The following is a 24,196-nucleotide window of genomic DNA, read 5'->3' on the forward strand; positions in this document are numbered from 1 at the left end:
GTGACTTTTCTCAGATCTCACAGCTAGTAAGTAATTTGCTTCTTCTACTTTATCCCATTACTGGCAAGAAGTTTCAGCCTGAGAGAGAGGTGAAGACAAAGCCATATGGTACTGATTCTTCCATACAGTCTAATGTTGCCAGTTCTGTAGAAACAATCAAACCAACGAACTCTCACCTGGCGATTCTGCAAGGTGCTCTTGCTTCTCTTCTCTGTCCTGAAACTGAATTAAATGTGACCACAAAGCTGACTTCCCCTGAAATTACAAGGTATAAAAACGGTTTTCATTTTGTAAGAAATAATTAATCAAAAAATAATTTCTCATCAAAACCATTCCCATTGAAATGGTCACTCTGAAGTTTGGAGATCCAAGCTCATCCATTCTTAGCAACTCACTCCATGTGAAATGAGGGTCATCCTTTGCCTCACCGAAGAAAAGATTAGCAACAGCCCAGGAAGGGCAGCTAAACAAAAGGTCAGAAGTACAAGCATGGAGATTTCCGACTTCAGCTCGGCTGTTACTTTTTTTTTTTTTTAAAGATTTATTTATTTATTTGACAGAGAGAGAGACAGCGAGAGGGAACACAAGCTGGGGGAGTGGGAGAGGAAGAAGCAGGCTCCCAGCGGAGTAGCCTGATGAGGGGCTTGATCCCAGAACACCAGGATCACGCCCTGAGCCGAAGGCAGACGCTTAACGACTGAGCCACCCAGGCGCCCTCTCGGCTGTTACTTAGTTGTATGTAATTAGGACTGTCTACACTGGCCACACTAGTAACGACAGAATTAAAAGGCTCCAGCAGTGCAGAATGTATTTGTGTACATCCATAGGCAAAATATGTTTGGATGTATGGAATGGCAGCTAGGGAAGAAAACTGGAGCCAGAGGAGAAAGAGAAAAGGGGAGGAAGAAAGAACATGTCCACAAGAGAAAAAAAATCAGAACAGAAGATAAGAGGGACAAAAGCAAAGAAACCATTTGATTTTTTCCACCCTGAATAACTATATAACTTAAAATGGTAAAGAACTGTTAAAGCTGGCTAAGAGTTTTTTTTCCTGGACAGTGACAAAAGCAGACACTTAATGGACTCAACGGGATATAACCTCTGCAGTAAATGTGCTGTTTTATCCTTTCCTGTTTACCAGGAAAGAGCCCCAAACCACTCTTAATCATGGGTTTTATTTTCTTTTTCTGGAATTAAAAAGCCTGTGGTGCATTTCTAATCATCCTGTGACAAAGGAACATATCCTTTAATTTTTATATCTTTTTCTCCTTGTTCATTTTTTTAAAAAATTTATTTATTTATTTTAGAGGGGGTCAGAGAGAGCGTGAGTGGGAGGGGCAGAGGGAGACGGAGAGAGAACTCAAGCTGACTCTGTACTGAGCACAGAGACTGATGTGGGGCTCGATCTCATGACCCTGAGATTGTGACCTGAAATCAAGAGTCTGAAGCTCAACTGACTGAGCCACCGAGGTGTCCCTCCTTGTTACATTTCTCTTAGGGTTCCTAGCCAACCATGTCCCCAGGGCCTCCTGAGACTATTACCTGCTTGATCTGCAAGCCGTGACTCCATATCCTTTCCAGTAGGTCACAGAGGCTGGCGATCAAGGTGTTCTCCTCCAAGCCGGTTATGTTTGCTTCTCCATGGCCCAGTTCCACTGCTTCGTGTCCCATCTTCTCCACCAACATGCGTTTTGTCTGAAAGCATCATGTGCGGTCACAAGTGTTACCCCAGCAACGAAGCCAAAGACCAACAAGTCAACTACTAGATCAGAGACCTGGGTTCCCTTCATTATATATATATATTTTAAGATTTTATTTTTAAATAATCTCTACACCTAACGTGGGGCTCGAAACCACAACCCCAAGATCAAATGTCACATGCTCCACAAACTGAGCCAGGCATGCGTCCCCCCCCCCTTCATTATACTTCTAATTGTAGACTGTTAATCACTTTGGGAAAAGTGTCTTAATCTCTGTGGTCAACTAACTGCAGTAATATCACATATACTTTTAGTATTTTGTCAGATAAATAGGGGGTCACTAGAGGGAGATTATGATACTATTTTATCTATCTACCTACTACCTACCTACCTACCTATTTTTGCCCCCCCACAATACTAAAAGTATCCCCATGTAAACACTTATAATTGACAATTTTCAGATTACTAACTTGAGTAACACTGGGGAATTACACCAGATCCAGAAAATGTACTGTAAGAATCTGAACCCATCCTGCCACCACAACTAACCCTCCACTGCCCCTGCATCTTGGCATACTGAAGATATCTGCAGGTAGTTCTGATTGTACTTAGGCAAAACCACAATATAAACAGGCAGCTCTAAATTTTTTCAGAACTCCCTAATCTGTGAGTGAACTGGGCCTCTTTTTACTTCCTCTTTTCCTTTTATCTTGTCTCTCTGCTCACCAGTATGCACCAGAAAAGGAAGGGAAATGGAAATCAGTTTCAAGTAAGTAATTTACAGCAGTCTTAGCTACACTCATAAAATGTAAAGTGAGAGAGAATCTAGTTCCTTTACGTGGGGACTGTGTCTCTCTGATTCAACACTGTATGCTGATGCTGAAAATAAGTGCATTTACTGAATATACACAGAAGGTACTCAAGAAATGACTGTCAAATAAAAGAATGAAATTACTGGCCAAAATAATGTCCTGAATTTTGTCAATCTGTATTACTACCTTTGATAAACACGATATCTGAAAGAGACTAGTATGTAATATATACAAACCTACAATAATAGCTAAGGTCTTCTTCCTTATAGGTATACATACATGAATAGACAAGGACAAAGTTCTTTTTTTTTTTTTTTTTTTTTAAGATTTTATTTATTTATTTGACAGAGAGACAGCCAGCGAGAGAGGGAACACAGGCAGGGGGAGTGGGAGAGGAAGAAGCAGGCTCCCAGTGGAGGAGCCTGACGTGGGGCTCGATCCCAGGGCCGCGGCACCACGCCCTGAGCCAAAGGCAGACGCTCAACAACTGAGCCACCCAGGCGCCCCAAGGACAAAGTTCTATACAAAAAATGTGCTGCGTTTCATATAAAATGACCACATTCCTGCACAACTTTTTTTTTTTTTAAAGTAGGCTCCACATCTAATGTGGGGCTCAAACTCATGACCCTGAGATTAAGAGTCGCATGCTCCGGGTACCTAGGTGGCTCAGTCAGTTAAGTGTCCAACTCTTGATTTCAACTCAGGTAAGGATCTCAGGGTCATGAGATCAAGCCCCCCTTGGGCTCTGCGTTCAGTGAGAAGTCTGCTTAAGGATTCTTTCCCTCTGCCCTTCCCCTCAACGCTCAATCTCTCTCTAAAAAAACAAAACAAAACAAATGGAAAAAAAAAACCCCAAATCCCAAAGAGTCACATGCTCTACCAACTAAGTCTGCCAGGTGCCCCCCAACTTTTGACTGTCTTAGTATCTGTTCATGTTTCAGAGAAGACGGCAATGGCTGAAAAGGCGAGAAACACTGTGCAGGGCTCCCATGTCACTGATTCTGTGGGCAATGGAGAACCCACGAAAGCTCATGAGCTCAGTAAAGAGTACATGAGGTTTACGCCCCAGTAAAAGTTTTCTTCTAGGACAGCTACAGGCTCAAATGGCAGTGAGTAATACATACCTTCATTCTACATTCTTTTAATAAGCCTTCTACAAATTTGCAGTTGGTCTGTGCAATCACTGCAGGAGAGAGGTCTGACAATTTGGGTTGCCTCAGGTTTTTTCCTAAACTCCGTGCCTCTTGCATATATTTCTAAAAATTAAAGAGTATTTTTAATACATAAACATCAGATACTCTTCTGACTTTCTTAACATTACACAAACAAGTGAGGAAAAATAAGATGCGGAAAAGGCTGTAAACGTACCCATGCAGTAGCAATTCAAGTTTTAGTGCCACCAATAGGCAGAGGACATTCGTATTCCCCCACCCCCCAATTGTTAACTCCTGTGAAAATGAGGGCAACAGAAATCGTGTCAGGTTAAAACACAATCACAATAAGACGGAGCTCACCTAGTTTAATCTTTTTATTGGGCATACCCAAGGTTGTAATTAGTCAGGATCATGATAGGGATGAAAAAAATTTGGATTACCAGTCCAAGGTTCTGCAAGAACCCAGTGATTCTCAGATCAGTGGTTTCCTCTTCGCCCCACATATCATGAGACTTAACATACTTCTAGCCTCTTAGACAACGCTCTCCAAACCAATCTTTTGCTCTAATCAAGTCACAACAGTAAAATCAGGAGCTCTAGAATCTGAATCTATAAATTCAGGCATATTTGCTTATTTGTAAAAAGGGCATAAAGCATGCCCCCCTACCTCACAAGAAAGACTACGAACTCACTCTGAACATGTTTGCTACATTCCCTCTCTTGCCTTGTTCCACCATCAACAGAAAGTGGGGACACTGTATTACTTTCAGAGATAGTGATGGCTCAGAGAGAAGCCCAGAAACTCAGAAACCCAGTCCACTGCTCTTGAGCTTTAGTTAGTGAATGTCCAAGAAAAAAAAATCAATACAGGTGATTACCACAGGATACCTGTTGTCTCTCTTCTTGCTGTGCCACCTGCAAAAGCTCATCCGGATACCTTATGTTTGCATCAGGACCACACGGCAGAATCTCCAAAAAGTCCAAGTGTCTTAGGGCCATATTTAGAGAATAACTACTCCAACTTATATAGTAAAACTAGCAATTTGTTGAAGGGAGAGAGAGATGGTGAGCCAGCACATCCTCCCACAGGCACATATGTGAAATCTATCTTTACTATCCTAAGGGAAAAATTTGATATTACAAGGGAAAATGTGTAAAATCCTTTACATTCTTTAAATAAAAGGGAGTTTGTACATTTACAATATTTTCCGTTTGGAAGAAAAATAATCTGCTAAATCTTGTACAAATTTCTAAAAAATCCCACTGATTAGGGATTCAACTGATCAGTTTACCTGCTACTACATAAACAAAATAATGTTTCCTTTCCAGTACAATCATTTTAAGGACAGATTTTTAAGAAATGAATGCTACAAGAATTTAGTTCCCATACTATCTGTGTATGCACCTTTCTGCTTCAAATCTCTTTTAGAGGATCAAAGAACCAGGAAAAATTTAGAATGAAAGACAACTATCACCCCTGGGGAAATTAAGTATAATAAAGTCTACCAAAACATCCTGAAGGTTAACTTTAAAATAAATAAAAAGCAGGGAATGAAGAGTTTCAGAAAAACCTGAAGATATAAGGCAGAGATCCTATTTGAGAATTATAACACCTGCATTTCCTAACATTTCAGGCGAGACAAATATTATTTGGAATATTACAAATCAGAGATAAAAGGCTGGTAAAAACAAATGTTAACTGTCAAATGTTAAAGGGGTTGTTTCTCCCCAGCCTCAGTTCCTCCACCTTTAGGACTTGTGCAAAGGCAGAGAGAACTACTAGGACTCAGTTCTCAAGAAGAGGTAAGGATCCAATTAAGCTTAGGAAGAAACACAATGGCTAGAAGAGTGAGAAACAAAGGCAAGAGGCTAGGAACAGGTCCTGACATTTCTTTTTTCTGAAATATATGAATAATTAGATTTTTAAGTCCATAACTAGACTAGAAATGTAAGCATTGTTAAAGTTTATGGTTCTATTTTATAAATGAAAACAAGCTAGAACGGGGCTCTCCTTTGGCCATATTTACCAAGCACACAGCAAATCACTTATGGGGGCAGTATAATTATTAGCCAAGAGAGAACTCCATAGGGCCAAGTCTCCTCCTGAGCAGCTCTGCTGAAGCCATGGAATGAGCAACATTCGGGGGGAGGGGGCAGCACGAGGCCATCCTCACATTAAGAAGTGATGTTGCCTCTGTATATTGCAAAAAATAGAGCACTTGCCTTTACAGTAAACAAGTGATGATAAAAATGTAATTTTCTTTGTGGCAGCAGGAGGAAAAGGTGTATTTTAAGGTGAAAAATGGAGAAGAAAGAGAAACCTTTCACAAGGTACGTTTCACTACTAGAAGGAAGTGACCCCAGATTTCTTCTGAGATTTCTACCATGCTCTTCTTCATTTCTGTCAAAGCCAAAACAACAAACCAGGAGTCCTAAGTTACTCTTGCCCTCAGGTGAGGAACTGTTGAGTGCAACCTGATATACACGGTTACTGGGAAGAGTACCAGTTTGGCTATCAGCAGTCCTGGGCTATAGGCCTGGCTCTGCCTTTGTGTGTCCATTTAACTTTGGGCAAGTCTCTTGGACTTCATGTAATGTTGGACAAGGTGAACTCAACGGTTCCTCTTAGAAGTAAGATTCTACACTGATGACCTGATATTCTGACTACATAAAAAACAGATCACGAATAAAGGAAATAAATTTTATTTTATTTATTTATTTTTTAAAGATTTTATTTATTTATTCAACAGAGATAGAGACAGCCAGCGAGAGAGGGAACACAAGCAGGGGGAGTGGGAGAGGAAGAAGCAGGCTCATAGTGGAGGAGCCCGATGTGGGGCTCGATCCCATCATGCTGGGATCACGCCCTGAGCCGAAGGCAGACGCTTAACCGCTGTGCCACCCAGGCGCCCCAGGAAATAAATTTTAAACTAAAAACAATAAAAAACCCAAACCAAAACAACAAAAAACCCCAAAAAACAGATCAGGAAGGGTTCATTAAAACACCATGGAGATAACACCCAGCAAGAAAAGAAAAGAAAAGCTGTTCAAAGATGAATTATTTATTTCTGCAAAATGCTTAAATAAAAGGGAGTTTGACCATTTGATGTATTTCTCCTTTGGAAGAACAACAACGTGCTACGTCTCTGGCCCCTCTGCAACTCCTCCCCTTACCTGCCAAAATACCACTAATTAGGAATTCAAGTGATCGGTTTTACCTGCCTACAGTACAGAATTACTCGTGTTAGCACACAGCACCAGGAAAAGGTACCAAACACAAGAGGAAGTGGAGAGCAGAATGGAGAGGCTGACAGTTCACGGCACAAGGTGATGTGAGGCATTCTAGAGCTATGTGCACACACGCATGTGGGTAATTCAAGGAACACCGAAAACAAGATTCAGGAACATCTGTAAAGCACGTTCAGGCAAAGAACATACCAGGCAGCACTCAGAGAAGGATTTTTTAGGAAGTCGTGCAGGAGGAGGTGGACCCTGATCCCACTCCCAGAATGCCATGGAGTTCTGACAGACCAAAAGTTCCCCGGAAGGCTAAGAGGATGGAGAAGTGCCAATGACAGAAAAGCAAAAAAGAAAAGGATGGGGAGAAAGAGACAAGCAAAACATGCATGCATATGATAAAGTCACAGCAAAAGGGGAGAGAAGAAAATATGGTAGCACAAAGAAAAGCACTACACAGATTATGCTTCGGTTTTTAAGGAAATGTTTAAAATCATAAACGTAGGAACATTTCAACAAAAAAGCAATATATATTTGGAATGTTTTCTACTTCATTTCTACACATCTGAGTTTAGAAAATAGTTAACACATTTTCTGAATGCATTTTTCTTTGATCACAATAATCAAAACTTACTTAAAATTATTCAAATGTATAATTATGGTTTTATTTTCAAGTAGTACAAATAAAGCATAAGGATCTTAATCCAAAAATAATTTCTAAACACTTAAAAATGGTGTCAGCAAGCCAAGGATAAAGCACGAGCAAATACATCTTTAAGTTTAAATTATGCTTGAAACTTAAAAAAAATCTGTTTCTTGTATATTTTTTTCTCTACAGGAGACATATTGACCAAAAATTTATCCTAAACTTAGCCTTTACTTGATGTGGTACCCAGGGAGATTTGTTTTAGAGCCTTATTTTCGGTATATCAAAATTACAAAAATGGGGGGAGGAGGCGTTTTCTGCTGTAAGTCAGTACAAAAGGGTTACTATTTAAAAATAAAACTGAGCCATTTTGTAAAAGAATGCGGAAGAACCTGTACAGCGACAAGTGCTGGGCTGAGCAAGGCTTCCTGGGAAGGCAGCCCACATACCTCCCGCAGGTCGTTGTCCAATCCGATGTGCTCCGAGTGCTGGCGAAGGCGGTCTTTCCTGCGCTGTGCGGTGGCACTCCGGCTTACCCAGCGACTGGAAAAAGAGCCATGCCCAAGAAGGTGCGGGGTAAAACAAACAATGAAACAAACAAACAAAAAAAGTGATCACTTATTTTTAAAATAGAAAAAATGTACTCTTTAAAACAAAAGACCACTTATTTGTCAATCAATTCTTTAAATACAGAACAGCTTTATTACGATATAATTAAATACCATACAATTCACTCATTTAAAGCATACAATTTAGTGGTTTTTATTATATTCAGAAACATGCAACCATCACTACAATCAATACTTTTAAAAAACTGAGGTTAAAAAATACACAGTATCTCCTCATAATGATCCTCTCCTTTCCACTTTATTGTCCATCAGAGCCCCAAACCCTGGATGAATACCATCCTCTGACTTTTCTATTCTCCTATTTATGTGGATTAGTTCTTGATTTCCGTCATGACTCCCCATGAATCACTTTACCTGACCTTCATCAACTCTCTCCCATTCCCCTCAAAAACTGTTTCAAACCTTTCGCTTTATCCTCAAGTGCCTCCCCTCAATTGACGACCACCCTTGACTCCTTCCTCCTGCCCTCTACTGAAATGACGTATACACACAGACACCTCATCTTTCTTTTAATCCCAAAGCATAAAATATATTGGCCATGCCTCAAAACTAATTCTGCTACCTGGAAGAAACTCCCTGACCAATTTTCTCTTGACTTCAACCCACTGCACTAGTCATCTCTTTTTCTGTATCTCCAATTGTTCCCTCTCAACTGAGTATTTCCCTTCGGCTTACAAGCATGCTGGTCTCTCTCCTGACCCTCTACAGTTACAGTTAAGTTTCATTCTCTCACGAAAAAATTCTTAAAAAGAAAACATGACATGTAAGGCCTCCACTTGTTTACTTTGGATCTTCAGTTTATCTCAATCAGCTTCCCTGGCAGTGCTCTTGAAGCCATTTATATCCCTAACTGCCATATCCAGGGCTATCATTCAGTTCTTAGCTTACCCAAACTCTCTGCTACACTTAGTACTACCTTACAACTCCAGCTAGTTTCAACTATGTCAGTATTTCCAATGCGGTCAGTTCTGTCACCTTCGAGCCTTTGTCCATGACGTTTCCTCCTGATTTCTGTTCTTTCAGATAGCTTCAATGCCACACAGAAAGTGTCCTTCGATTACTCCAAATCTAAACTGTCTACCCCTCTTACACTCCCCAATTTTATTACCTATCACAGTGTGTTGTAAGTACTTATCTCTATTTCCTACAAAATTCTCTCTACTATAAACTCTTGGAGGGCTGGTATCATGTCTGTCAGCTGTTTGTTTGGTTTTCTTTTTTTTTTTTTTAAGATTTATTTATTTATTTATTTTAGCACGTGCACGAGAGAGAGAGAGAGAGAGAGAGAGAGAGGGAGGGGGAGAGAGAGAGAGAGAGATGCAGAGAGCACGAGTGGCAGGGGCAGAGGGAGCTCGAGAGAGAATCTCAAACAGACTCTGCGCTGAGCACAGAGCCCAGTGCGGGGCTAGATCTCACAACCCTGACATCAAGACCTGAGCTGAAACCAAGAGTCGGATGCTTAACTGACTGCGCCAACCAGGCGCCCCTATCAGCTGTTTTATTGGCAGTCTGTACATCACCTGATCCTTCTACAAATGCACTCCAAATAAATAATCAGAGATGCAGTCCAACATTTAGTTTACAGATGTTCTTCACAGCAGGTATGTAGTAACAAATTCTGTTCCTTTATTCCAAGACTCACATTTTGGTTTCTAACTGTTCCTGAAATTAGGATGTGTCTCTATTCCATATGCATGCTTAATGTATAATATTTCCAAAACGCTTTTGAGTTAATAGCAGATCTTACAACCAACAGTTACTCAGAATCAAGTAAATGTGCTCAAAACAACCTAAATCTTCAACAGTAGGGGGTGCTACATAATGAAATCTCATACAGTCATTAAAAAAAAATCAAGTTGCTAGGAATATTAATATGGGAGAATGTTCATGGTACAATAATGAATGAAAAAACAAGCTAAAACACTGTATAAATAATACACTAATCTTGCTTTAAAAAAGTGTGGATATGCACACCAGGATCCATGCAATGGAAGAGCCTAACAGCAAATGTTAACCTCTCATGGTGATGCCATTATGGGTGTTTTAAAATTTACCCTATCACTTTCAAATATTCTAAATTTTCTGATCAGCATATATTATTTTATATCAAACTATTTAAAAAAATTTTTCAGATCTTGACTTCTTATCCCCATGACTATGTATATTCATAACACTTTTCTAAGAATATCTACTCTTGACTATATCCTGGCCAGCACAGAGCTATATACAATTTAAAAAATGAATTTATGCTTTTGCCATTCAGGAAGAGTCATATTGTATTACTGCCAGTTCATTATTTTTAATTTTTTATTTAATAAAATATGCAATTTACAAAAAGCTTAAAATGAGAACGTGGCTTCTTTTGTTGCTTTTAAAATAATTTATGCATGCCTTTGGTTTCAAGTTTCTGAATCATCTCATTTCAGTCTGCTATTTAGAGGAACACTGAATAATTATGATAAAAACGATAGCAAGAAAGGTAGTCCCTCTTAAAACAGTTAAGAAAAATAGAATTATATTGGGACAAAAAGTGCAAAGCCCTCGTGATGGATCTTTGAAGTAGAATCCTTGGAACTGTCCCAATAGCAAAGGATCAAAGGAAGATTGTGAAAAGGATACAAAGAGAACTAGGGTGACTGAGAAAGAAGATCCAGAAAAAAGCATATTAAGACACTGACAAAGATTCTTTGCTTGGTCGAATTTCAGGTAGGCTCCTGAACCTTCTCCTAGTTGCCTCTGTGCACTTCCTTATAAAATCCAGTTTTTAACAAGAATCTTGCTAAGTCAGTTCAGCAGGAACCCCCCCCCCCCCCCCGGTATATGATCATTCATAGCTCACCAGCTTCTACGTCAGCCATAACCCTCCAGATGATGTCTGACCACCCAGGCCTACCTTCAGCAAGAATCCTATTAGGTTGGTTTAGTCAAAATCCTCTCCCTTACCTCTGATGTTCCCTCTTAGTAATTTTCTCTCCACTTTGCTACTTGATTATAAATTCCTACTTATCCATATTGTATTTGGAACGGAGTTCAATCTCTCTCCCACTGCAATGGTCCCTACGTGGCCCCCCTTGAATAAAGTTTGTCTTACCATCTTCAACAGTGTCATTAATATTTGTTTTTCTTCAACAACTTTGAAGCAGAATATAAACACCAGCTGATAAACTTATACAATAAACAAAGGGGAAATAAAAGTAAGAAAATGTACAAAGACCCGGAGGCCTCAGAAATAGCCCTGTAGCAAAAAAGGTCAGTGAGAGACAGTAAAATTTGTTCAGGGATTTAAAAAAGTAGGGTTACTGGACAGGGTAGTTCAAATAAATAGTAAAAATAGGAAACAGACTTTAAACACCAGCTAATGAACTTATATAATGAATAAAGAGAAGGAGTAGAATACAAACGCAGAACAATTCTCTTGGCAGGCGAAAGTGGAAAGGACTTTAGGCAAAGTCTTTACCTTTAGGTAAAGAAAAGGATAAATATTAACTTACATGGTAGAACTAGCATCTCACTATACATGCTGTGGGACAAAATGCCCTATTTTATTTTCAAAACAGGGATATGATCATCTGCTTAAGAAAATTACTATTAAGTCTACACATTCCTGGTCTTCTTAAGGAATTACTTTTTTCTTTTCATTATTAAATCTCATTTATTAAGCATATGTTTACCAAAGATGATCACATTTGCGAAAATACTAATGACACCTTATTTGCTTTTGCTTTGTAAGCAGCATATGAAATTCTAATAGTTGATCAACCATTTGCAGAGGCATGGTTATACATCTCCTTGTCCTGAAATGAGTTCTTAGATCTTTTCTCTTTCAGACTAAAATCTATCTGAAAATGTAATACCTGGGGCTCAATCTGGAAATGAGAGACCTTGGGATTATATACAAGATTAAAAGCAAGAAAACATGGCAGTAAGATTTAAGGCAGTAAGATTTAAAGTTGAAATCTTCCCTCCTTATGCTCCTTACTTCCCTTTTCTGCTTTACTTTTCTTCACAAATCTTATCACTAATTGGTTACTTATTTTAATACTAAGTTTGTTTCCTCCTCCTTAAAAGCAGGGATTTTTGTTGTTTGTTCATTGCTAAACTCCCAGTGAATAGGACAATGCCTCAAATACAGTCGGGGTTCCATAAATATTTGCCGAATGAATGAATAATCTAATGCTATTAAATGAAATAAAGCTACTTAAATTAATAGTCTACTAATATGAAATAATTAAAGCAATTAGGATATTTTAAAGACATAGGAAAAAATAAGTAAACTGATGACTAGTCTATTCTGATGGAAAATTCTCATTCATTTCTGAAAAACAGAACACTCATTCATTTCTGAAAAACAGAACACTCATCTGGAAAGTCTGAAACCTCATAATGTTCGACATCTCTTCAAGAGTCACATACACCACTGATATAATTCTTTTACTTTACTGCATAGTTCTCCTTTCCAAATATGTAAAAGGATACTGGACTGAAAATTTTCCAGACCTCTAGGCTTTATGAATGAGACACCATGAACATGGTACTTGGAAAAATGAGACCTGAGTTCCATTCCTAACTGCCAGTAACCCAAGCTCAGACTCCTACTAACACATAATAATGCCACTGACTTCAGGGTTAGGCTATTTGACCTCAACCACTGCTTCACTAGGGAAGATGATGCCTACAAATCTATCTTGCTCCTCAGAGTATTATCCTATCTCCTTTGAGGCCACCACCCTTAACAGAGTCCAGTTTAAAGCAGAAGTGAGGTATCTGAGGGCTCTTTCATTGTGGAAGATCTTGTTACATTGGGTACACAAAACAAAAGTGGCTTTGAACCACCTGAATTTTCAGAAGGCAACTAGAGAATCAATGAACGGAATAAAAAAGAATTAGAATTATGCCTTTTGACCTAAATGGCCCAAACTAAATAATTAAGTCATATTAAGGTTCTTGGAAGGTGGCTTAAAAGTATGTTGTTTCTTTCAGATGACTTGTGAAAATATGTATTACAAAATTTTTGGTACTTATCTCTCTTTTCCATAGTACACACTTATGTTCATTATTTTAGGTTACAGTTTTAGGTACAGTTTCCAACTGCAAACGTAACAAAAGGCATTTGTCACCTTTGTTTTGAAGTAACTGATCCAGACAGTATGTATCCGTGGTTTAACAGTTAAGGGCTCGAGCCCCTGGATCAGCAGACCTAGGTTTGACTCTTAGTTTCATCACTTCCTAGCTATGTGATCTTGGAGCAAGTTGTTGAATCTCTCTGAATCTCATTTGTAAAATGGGTAAAACAATATAGGTTTTATATATAGGGATACGCTTGTAAAAAGAAGCTAATGTGCTCAGTGCAGTCAGCAAGGAAGCCAGTGCAGAATCCGCTTAATATTAGCGATTATAATCAGCAGATCAACTCCATAACCTCCCCTCTCTTGGCGTGGAGAAGGCTCCACTGGCAGGAGAAGTATATTTGGAAGCAGAAAAAAGGAAAGAAAAATAATTACTTTCATGTAGTGATGAAAATTTCTAAGTTTTCTGACTGAGATTTGTTAAGGGGTATATATTTATGACCGTAAACACCAGACTCTGAAAGGAAAAGCAGCAGCAATGTAAATGGTACTGTAACTGTTTTTCCTTAATCCACACACACCACTTTTTCCCTTTTGATGTGTTTGCTATCACTATAGCTTTCTCACATCTGGAACTAAATGAATCAATTATTCCGACACATTTAAGAAACATTTAAAGAACACCTTCAGCTAGGAAAATGGTAAGGGGTTCATTCCTTTCAGGTTATTAAAAATAGGGTATTAGCAGTACAAACACAAGGATACAAAAATATTACCACATATACATGCACCCTAAGAAATTCCAAGTATCACAGTACCTAGCTTAGAACACTGTTTATCAAATTAAACCAACTGTTACCATCACATATTATAGAGATAATTTTCTATGTTTTCCTTTTTCCTGACCAATAAAATCGTGACAAACACCTTAGGAAATAAAGAGGCAAGTACGAAAACTTTGCAACATTTAAGTTAAGCAGTTCATCTAAAGAACAGAAACATCATACTTTTAAACCACTTTTTGGTTTAAACCATTAATTTGGGCCATTCAGAAGACATCATTCTACCTCTTTTTTATTCCCCTCACTGATTCTCTACTTACTTTCTGAAAATTCAAGTACCTCAACGCCACTTCCATTTTGTGCACCCAGTCTTTACCTCAGTCTTCTATCCCATTTCTTTAGCCACAGCCTGGCTTTTTCCTTTCCTCCTCTGAGCCACTTTTATAAGGTGATAGATGTTGTAGAATGTTAAAAGAATATTTTCAGGTGAGAAAGGGGCAAATGATTCCAACCTGTCCAAGGTTCCTAGTTAGCAGTTAAGAATGAACTAAATTCCAGAATTACTGATTTCCGATTCCAAGCTCTTTCTTTGCAACTTATTGTATTTCCCTTTAATACCTTCGTGTCCTTTCTTGTAAAACCTTCCTTTACTCCTCGCTTGTTAATAAACACCTGTATGCACGCAAAATCAAGAATTCCCTTAAGCCCAAAGAACTCTTTTCACTGAAAAGATTCTAATCATATTCAGGTATTTTCTGAATGGAATCATCTGCCATAAAGAATGATAGGGCTTATCTTTATTTTTGATTGTTTTGTAATTTTTGAACTTGATACTTAAAAAATACAAAGGTGGTGTTATGGGTTGAACTGTGTCCCCTCTCAACCCTCCAATGGTATGTTGAAGTCTTGAATGCAATACCTATGAACGTAACCTTAATTGGTAATAGGGTCTTTGCAGATGTAATCAAGTTAAGATGAGGTCATCAGGGTGGGACATAATCCAATAGGACTGGTGTCCTCACAAGAAAAGGGAAATTTGGACTCAGACATAGAGGGACATGAAGACGAAGACAGAGACAGAGACTGGAGTTAGTACTGTTAGAAGTCAAGGAATGCCTGAGACCAGCAGAAGTTGAAGAAGCAAAGAACGCTCCTCCCTTAGAGGTCTTGGAGGGAGAATGGCCCTGTCAATACCTTGATTTTAGACTTCCAGCTTACAGAACTGTGAAAGAATAAATTTCTGTTGTTTTAAAAGCCACCAAATTTGTAGTACTTTGTATAGCAGTCTTAGGAAACTAATACAGGCAGTGAAAGTATAATTTTTCTAATTCCATTAGACAGTATTAGCATTTTATTTAGTTGTTTAAAGTGAAACTATTCCCAACTGTACATTACTTTAAAAAGGAAAGAAATCTCTAGTCTTTGGATTTTTCACATGATGGAATTAAAAGCCAAATACTAGTAGAATGCCAATCCATATTCCAAATGGATTGATTTGGTCTTTGAAGAAAGTAATCAGATCGATAAGATATTATAATGATTACAATATCCCATTAGAGCTGTACAGCACTGCACCCTTCACTTACCCCTTCAACCCACCGCTAAAGTGAAGAACGTGCTTGCTTACTTGTTATTAGTTGGTCCTGTTGCCAAGACATCGGACTGTAATTTTGGAAAGAACCCTTGCTCATATTTGCCTTGACCAATTTTCATATCAAGCAGATGTGGGTGGATTGCAGTGTGATCCATTTTCATTAGTCGCTGCTCAATTGATTGGGCTATAAATTAAATTTATAACAAATTAGAGGCATTTCATTGGCTTAACCTTAAAACAATGCTTCCTCTACTCATGCACCAAGGAACTCAATCTTTCTGACACCCTAAAATAGATTTTTATAAAAGCTCTTGAGAAATCAGTGTAATGTTAAGTATAAAAAGGTTAATTTTAAGTGAATACTAGATGACTAATTTTCATGGTATGTTCTGCCTCTGTCAAAAGCAGGGCAGCAGGGTTGAAAAATCTATAGCCCTGAAACAAGTTTCCCTTAAGTGGGATATTCAGTATTTTAATACTTCAATATTAAATATTTAAGAAAAATATTTTCTTAATGAAAATATGGTTCTAAGTACATCTAAGAAAGCGATGGCAAATAAAATACTGGCCTTGAACTGAAAGACAGGGAAGGAAAAGCAAGCACAATAGCCTTATATTACTTTATTTCTTTGTACAAAGACCCATTAAATATCCATAGTTCTCCATTGGTAAAAACAAGAAACAGTGTAAAGTTTATTACTTCGCTTTTAGCAACAGTCACATTCTCATTAGTAGGAGTCATTTAGGAGTGTTTATTAGATCAAGAGGGGTAATAGTACAATAAAATAAGCAGGCATTTAGAAAATGTCCAGAGGATAAGAAACTGACCTTTTGAAGAATAAAACAGCCCAAAAGTAAAAGATAGGAATTACTAACATTTCTATTTAAAACCACTTAAAGTTAGGAGGATATCCCAAAGACCCAAGAAATAGCGAACTATTTCTCTGGTAGAAAAATCTGATCTTAAATGTTTTTATGAATTTCCAAGAGAAAATATATTTGTGAAGCAAGACTAGGTCTTTAATCCTTTGCTTACAGATTACTGAAAGGGGAGAACAAGCAGTAATCGTGGTGGTGTCATGAAGAACACACTCTGGGAACTGCTAATCTTGGGATTTAAGAGAAGGAAAAAGGTACTTTTATAAGTATTTCATGGAACCAGTTTATTTTGCCCACTTCAATATAAGCAGATTGAGTACTGCTGGTTATTCCCCCATACATACTTTTAAAAACTTTCTTTTTGAGTGGAGATGTGTCTGTCCATGACATATTCCACACCTGTCAAAAGAACATGCTTAATACCATCTTGCGTGAGATTAATGCTTCACCTAAGCCAGTTGCTTGGGCTTGATGACAGCATTAAGGGATGTTTTTGCAGATATCATTATTAACTTCTATGACTTAAACTTTACAATATTAGATACCTACTTCAAACTTCCCTAATTTTTCCTTTATAATTCATATGAACTTATCCAAAACCTCTTGAATTTCATTTTATTTTTAATGTGTAACTTGTGTAACTTCTCTTAAAACATAGTCCATATGGTCTATGTTGGGTGAAAGAATGCCATGTTTTAATGTGAAATGGTATTTAATTTTCAACAATGCCCTCTGGCTCTCCACAACCCTATCTATACTCTCAGTGCTTCCTAATATTTATAAAACACTTAATTAACAGATGGTTCAGGCAAAATAAAGCTTAGATTCATGGCATGGAATTCTTTGAAGTCCCTGCCAATTTTATGTTCCATGAAATACTATAAAATTCCATCTCTGCCAATGAATGCTTCTATTCTCATGAAAGGAAAAAAAAAAGTAGCTTCCGTTTTCCCGCTGGATTTAAAATGACAGAGAAATCCATCTGATACTGAATTATTCTCCTTCAGTCAGGAAGCTTTTTAAAAACAAAAAGCATGATTCACAACGAGTTACTCTAAACTCTTCAGTTTATACTGAAGATTGCCATGGGGAGCATAATGCAATGTTACTTTTCAGTAATTATACCACAAGTGAATACTGAATATTCAGAAATTATTAAATGCCTGCTTTGAGAGGTCATGGGCCTGTTAGATTTTCAAGGGTTTGTGCCAGTACTCATTTTCTGTGGTTGGTTAAGAAAAAAGAAAAACTCTGCATTACTATCAACTTGTCTTTCTGCACAGAAATCATGAGGTTCTGGTGCCACAATATCAACAGCAGATAGCCTCTGCCTAAAGAGTTCACCTGAAAATCAAAATTCTTTTTAGTTAAAAGCAAAACAAAAATAAAAGCAAAACAACAAAGGACAAAAAAACCCACACACAATAAAAATCAATACAAAACAACAAAATGCCAGTCTCTACAGTTTTTGTTGGGGGGGTGGGAGGAGGATAATTTTACCTTATGAAAGAAATAACAGCACCATTTATGGGGGATAGACACAGTCACAGTCAGCTGCCTCCTTTTACTTAAAAAAAAAAAAAAAAAGTCTTTGATAAATTAGGTTCCTGGGAGACTACTGCTTTAGCCTAATCTCATTTTCATATGTTATACCTATAATGGTATATTTTCAAGAGTATTACATAATTTCTGTGATGACAGTGGGAATGTCAAATTTTTTGAGAGACTGACAGAAAATCTATTTTAATTGAAAAGATTTTCTGGAAGCACACAAATAAAGGAATCAGTGCTTAGCTCCATTAAAAAAATTCTGTCAGGAAGGGAGGAATGACATTTTCGCAACAAGGCATTATATTATTCACATGGCTATTAAAGCACTGAAAGTCATACTATTCTCTGAATAGGCACAGACGATTTCATTCATTCCACTCCCTCAATTTCCAGAAACAGAGAGGTAACTGCCACTTCCTGAAGGAGCTCCAAGGATCTACCTTCGTAAGTGGGAATACAACAGAATGATGTTTCAGTGAGTTATCAGAAACCTCTTAAGCCTATATAAAGACATCATTTACATATTTCTTTCCTTAAATATGCTACAAATACAGCATCACCACTCCTGTGACTTTGATCTATTTAAATATAAGTGAGAAAGGCAAGCATGGCAACAGAGCAAAGAAACTCTTTCCTGCCTCTTTTTGCTCCAGAGGAAAACTTGCTCAAATAGCTTCTATATTAGAAAGGGGAAAAAATGAAAAAAAGGGGCACTCAGGTGATAGGTGTCAGTTTATTTGGGAAACAAAGTGTTAGGAACAAGGTATAAACGTATAAAATTGTGTGGATTGGTATACTTCACACTTTTTTTAAATGATTTTATTTATTTATTTGTCAGAGAGAAAGAGAAAGCACAAGCAGGGGCAGTGGCAGGCAGGGGGAGAAGCAGACTCCCCCCAGAGCAAGGAGCCTGACGTGGGACTCAATCCTAGGACCCTAGGATCACAACCTGAGCTGAAGGCAGATGCTTAACTGACTGAGCCCCTCAGGCATCCTACTTCACAGGTTTCTTTACTAAAGAAACATCTAATATGGTAGTAAGGCTTCAGAATTAGTCAAATCTGAGTTCAAATCATGCTCCATCAATCACTGGCTGTGCAATCATAAGCAAATTATTTAACCTCTCAGCTTTCTCACCTGCAAAATGAGGACACTAATAAAACAAAAGAAAAAATGTCTACACGCCCTCATTGTTAAGATCAAATGCAAAATGTAAAACATGTGGTACGATGTGTGGCACATGGTAAGTTCTCAGTAAATACTGGCTATTGATATGATTATTTATGTAATGGATTACATTACTACCAGACAAGACTGGTCAAGACTCATGATTCTCCAAGGAAAAAACTGGTGTCAGGGTTGGAAAAACTACTTTTTTTTTTTTTTTTAAAGATTTTATTTATTTATTTGACAGAGAAAGACAGCCAGCGAGAGAGGGAACACAAGCAGGGGGAGTGGGAGAGGAAGAAGCAGGCTCCCAGCAGAGGAGCCTGATGTGGGACTCGATCCCACGGTCTGGAATCACGCCCTGAACCGAAGGCAGACATTTAATGACTGAGCCACCCAGGCACTCCTGGAAAAACTACTTTGAATACAAGAATCCAGAGATTTAATTTCAATAAGTGAAACTATTAAAAATTAATAGCACCACTAACAAGTAAATATACTGTTATGTAAATTAGGCAGCATCTCAGATTTATTATTTTAAATTAATACTTATCTTTCCTTTAATGAAAAGAAAAGAAGTGAGAAGCAAAAAAGGCAACATAAGCAGCAAGAAAAATTTAAATTTTTTTCAATTAAGGCAATAAAAGAGAGTAAGACAAAATTCACAGCAATCTTATGGCTATATTCCATTCAATTTGTTACTGTTTTCCTCTTTCTTTCTTTCTTTCTTTCTTTCTTTCTTTCTTTCTTTCTTTCTTTCTTTCTTTCTTTCTTTCTTTCTTTCTTTCTTTCTTTCTCTCTCTCTCTCTCTCTCTCTCTCTCTCCTTCTTTCTTTTAGGGGTAACAGCAGAGGGAGACGGAGAGAGAAAGAATCTTAAGCAGGCTCCACGCCCAGCGTGGAGCCGGATGTGGGGCTCGATCTCAAGAACCTGAGATCAGGCCCTAAGCCAAAATCAAGAGCGTGATGCTTAACTAACTGAGCCATCCAGGCGCCCCTGTTTTTTCTCTTCTTAAGGGCAGAGGAATGTCAAATAGGAATGGAATGGACATTAACTCAGAGAAACAGAAAGAAACAAAAGTAAAGAAAGCACTTGATACAGTATAAAGGATTAACCATGAAGTCTAAACTGAAAATTAATTTTTGGTTTAAAGACCAAAAATGTGTAAAAAGAAACAATCGTGGATTTTAAGATAATTTTAAAAGGCATGACAAATATACCTGCTTCTTTTAAAGTGCTGCATTTCTGATAGATAGATGTCCTCAAGGTGGGTGCCCTTACATTATACAGTCTCATCTTCTCGATGCGAGAGTCAAAGACCCGAAGCAAAGAATCCTTCTCTTCCCACTGAGACATAATTTTATTATCAATAAAGGTGGCAAACATCTGTGTTTCAATGAAGCGTGAAAGAAATGGCAGGTAAGGCTCAGGCTGGTCAGACAGAAAGGAAGCCTGTAATGAGATAATTAGAAATTATTAGTGCAAAGAGACTATCTTTATCACTACGTGATAAATCTGAAAATTTGTTGGTGAGGTCATCTTTTAAAAATCGTATAACATGCAAAACTGATGCTTGATACTTAAAAATCTCAAAAAAAAAAAAAAAGACTTCTCCTTCTAAAATCATGGAATTTAGGTCGCTTAGGCCTTTAGCACTGATCCTACCTTTCAAAACTGATTTACATTCTGGTCCTCATGATCATTAGGTAGAAACGAGGGCATCACTAATGAAACAGGGTGAGTCAGTTACTGCAGTATCATCAGCCATCCTCTTCACTTACCAATAATTTTGACCCCTCTCCCTGTGAGCTGTGATTTTTTTTTTTCTGCTCTCTATTCCTAGCCTATGCAGTATACCTCTGAGTCATAAGGCAATGATGTGATCAATGGATTCGACTGAGATATATACATAGGTAATAACCTTAAAAAAACATGGAATTTGTGCTTATGGGTGAAATCTTTTTGTCAAGTGGATGTTTTTCTAGGCCCCAACACTGTTCGAGACTGATGGATGAGTGCTAATTCAAGATCAAACTCCTTCCAGACCTGTGCTGATTAAAGAGTCTGGGCCTTAACAACTAAAAAAAGTATTGCCTGAAAAACCATCCAAAGCAAGCTGAGCCTTTGGAAAACATGTTCAACCAGCTGCACGTTCCTGCTACCAGCTTGTCTGGAGAATGGAATGGTTCAGTTAATTGTGATCAGCTCCTAATTCAAAGTGTTTTTTTTTTTTTTTTCCCTGTGGTTCTTTAAGTCCATTTACAGGAATTCTAGTCACAGTTTGATGGTAGCTGAAATTTGGAAGTGAATTACTATTTTAGCTGCTGGGCTGCTTTTGCTTTTCACTCTTTTAAGTAGGCAAGCAGAAGCCAGAAGGTAAAAGATGGAAGGGTAATTTCTGATGTAAGATAAGTCTCCTTAATACTCATTGGCTTCTATTTTTCATTCTAAAATTAGGAAGCCTTTAAAAAAGTTCCTTATAGAAACCCGCTTATTCAATTTAAGTACCTTCATAGTTCAGACATATTTACATAAATCCAAAGAGCCAGTGAAAGGTTCACAGTAGTCTCTAAAAATCAATTCACTTCTTCAAAAGATATTTTGCAGGTGTATATCAATTTTACTTTTTCTAGAGCAAACACCTTCCTCCCACCTCCTAAATGGGCCAGATATCTGGCTTTTGATATTCAGATCCTTATGGACTACAACACTTAAGTCAGCAGAGACTTGGCTTGGAGGACTAGCAAGCATGTGATAGTCCTGTACATTTTCCTAGTGAAAAATGAAATGATGATAAGCCTTCTGAAATCCACATGAAACTTTCATTTCTCTAGTGGTTATATAAAAAGAATTCCATTTATAGTTTGAAGCTACATAAAGATTAAGAAGGAAGAAAGTACCAGTGCTCAATTTAGATAAGAATTTGAATTGCCCCAAGGATAAATCATGAGTGTACACAGATTAGTTCCGAGTTGGATAGGAAAAAAATGCTTAAGCCTAATAAGAAAGGAACCTAAAAGCAGGAATACATTTGAAGAAGTGAAGGCTTCTTAATTTATTGAAGAAGTTTTCTCAAACATAAAATGCATCAGAACTTACTGTTGAATGTAGTTTATTATAAACTTCAACTTGAAAAAATGTCTGATGAAATCAGAAAATGATCTTTGATACTACCCACCTTTATAGAAAATGTTTATTAATATTTACTTGCCAAAGACTCCATAACTGTAGATTAGCCTCTTAGAATACATTAGCCCCTCTGAGAGGTCTTTCATGACACAAAGCTACCATCTAGCAAAAAGCCATAATGCATTCTAATAGCAATATGATGCCCTGGGAATCACAGAGGCAGGGGACTGAACTACACCCTAGTGACCTAAAAGAGTTAATGCACACCTCTAAGTGCTTTTGTCTGGAAAACAAAAACAAGCAAAAAAACTGGTGGATAGTCCAGAAAATCTGCCAGAAGAATACTCTATAGTAAACCTTAGAAAGAAGCTTCAACTTCAGCGGGACAATCGAAAGCCAGTGTCATTTTCTGTCTTCCTGTCCCACAAACTTTGGAACAGAACCTTAGACTTACAGTCATAAAACCTAATTCATTCACTTTTTCTCTCTTTCGATCCTAAGATGAGATAAAACTTTGCCTTCTGAAACTAAAGTGTTATCTTTACATGGACAAGTTGAGATGTCATGATAGGATGAAGACAAAATATAAAAATAAGTTCTTAATGGGAAGAGAGAGGAAAAATCTGTGGCAAAAAAAAGTTAACAAAATCAGTAAGACAGCCCACTAAGAGCCATAAAAAGGGATAGGAGGTTTTTTTTTGTTTTGTTTTGTTTTTTTACTTTGTCAAAGTTCTGCATCTGTTCCCGGTTGGTCAGCCAGGATTCCATGTCCTGGGCAGTCTGAATCACAAACGCTTCATAATCTGCGAACATCTGCGTAAAGCGGTTAGCAAAGACCTCGCGGAGCTGCACATTGAGCTGGTAGTCCCTCAGTTCTGCCTCTTCACACTGCAGTTTTAAATCCTTTTCTTTTTCACTCAGTGTGGCAGAGAGGTCCATTTTTTCCACAGTCACACCAGTCCGCTTGGCCAGAGCTTGGAGGCGGGCTATGGTTTCATTGCCCTTCAGTAACTCATACATACTGATGTTGTTAGTGGAGACATTGCCATTCTTCTTGTCATTAACCAAGTCCTTCAGAACCAGATTCTTCAGCTTTGTGGCACTCTCACTGCAATGGAGGTTGCCCTCAGGAGGGATCCCAAACTGAAGCAGCACTTCAGAGAGTTCCTGGATAAAATCCACCTTATTGGGGAATTGTGGAAATTCTTCAGGCAGTTCAATAAAATGGTTGTCAATATCCACAAAACACAAATTAGCCTGAAAGAAAAAGACGTAATACAAAGGTTTTAAAGTAACATTTTTATATTCTAAAATATTCTCAACTATTATAAACACAATCATAGAATACACATTGACTTTTTTAAAATGGAGATATAACTGATACATAACATTTTGCTTCAGGTGTGTGATTCAATATATATTATGAAATGATCACCATAGTAAGTCTAGTTAACATCTATCACCACACATAATTACAATTATTTTCTTGTGACTAGACCTTTTAAGACCTTACAATGCCTATATTTATGTTAACTTTCTGAAGGTTAAGAATTTTTATTCTTTAAAAATAAATTCCTTTTTCCAGCATTTTTTCCCTAGGCGAGTATTCTATATCATATTTAATAAAAATGGATAATTTTCTCTGGGTCTTAAAGCAATTTATTATAATCTAGACATGATTCGGTAATATATGACATCTCTTCGGCATTCCTAAATGAGTAAAGGTGCACATAGCTGTAGTACCTTACCACAGAAGGCACTGGGTACAATGGGCATTGGATGAATCCAGTCATAACTTTCTATGCCATTCCACTGCTCTGACACCATTTGTAATTTAGAATTAACTATAAT

General features: G+C 37.7%; 1 protein-coding gene across 5 annotated transcripts in view; it reads right to left on the bottom strand.

Moving 5' to 3' along the window:
- Positions 1-24,196, bottom strand: part of DENND5B (DENN domain containing 5B) — a 186,329-nt gene that overhangs the window by 39,947 nt on the left and 122,186 nt on the right. For 3 of the 5 annotated variants that reach the window (XR_006782314.2, XM_045811891.2, XM_045811890.2), the window contains 7 exons: positions 23,066-23,602; positions 20,437-20,668; positions 15,654-15,804; positions 7,999-8,092; positions 3,637-3,768; positions 1,543-1,695; positions 177-255 (listed from right to left, as the gene is read on the bottom strand). Coding sequence is in view for 4 of the 5 variants with exons in the window: in XM_045811891.2 (XP_045667847.1) it covers positions 177-255; positions 1,543-1,695; positions 3,637-3,768; positions 7,999-8,092; positions 15,654-15,804; positions 20,437-20,668; positions 23,066-23,602 (1,378 nt within the window). In the remaining variant the exon portion in view is untranslated. Of the gene's footprint in view, positions 1-176; positions 256-1,542; positions 1,696-3,636; positions 3,769-7,104; positions 7,216-7,998; positions 8,093-15,653; positions 15,805-17,759; positions 17,844-20,436; positions 20,669-23,065; positions 23,603-24,196 lie in introns of all 5 variants that reach the window. The other 2 variants (XM_087855756.1, XM_087855755.1) reach the window with 2 other exon arrangements.

Source organism: Ursus americanus, chromosome 25, assembly GCF_024610735.1.
Source record: "Ursus americanus isolate L20-20 chromosome 25, mUrsAme1.1.p, whole genome shotgun sequence".
Classification (NCBI taxonomy): domain Eukaryota; kingdom Metazoa; phylum Chordata; class Mammalia; order Carnivora; family Ursidae; genus Ursus; species Ursus americanus.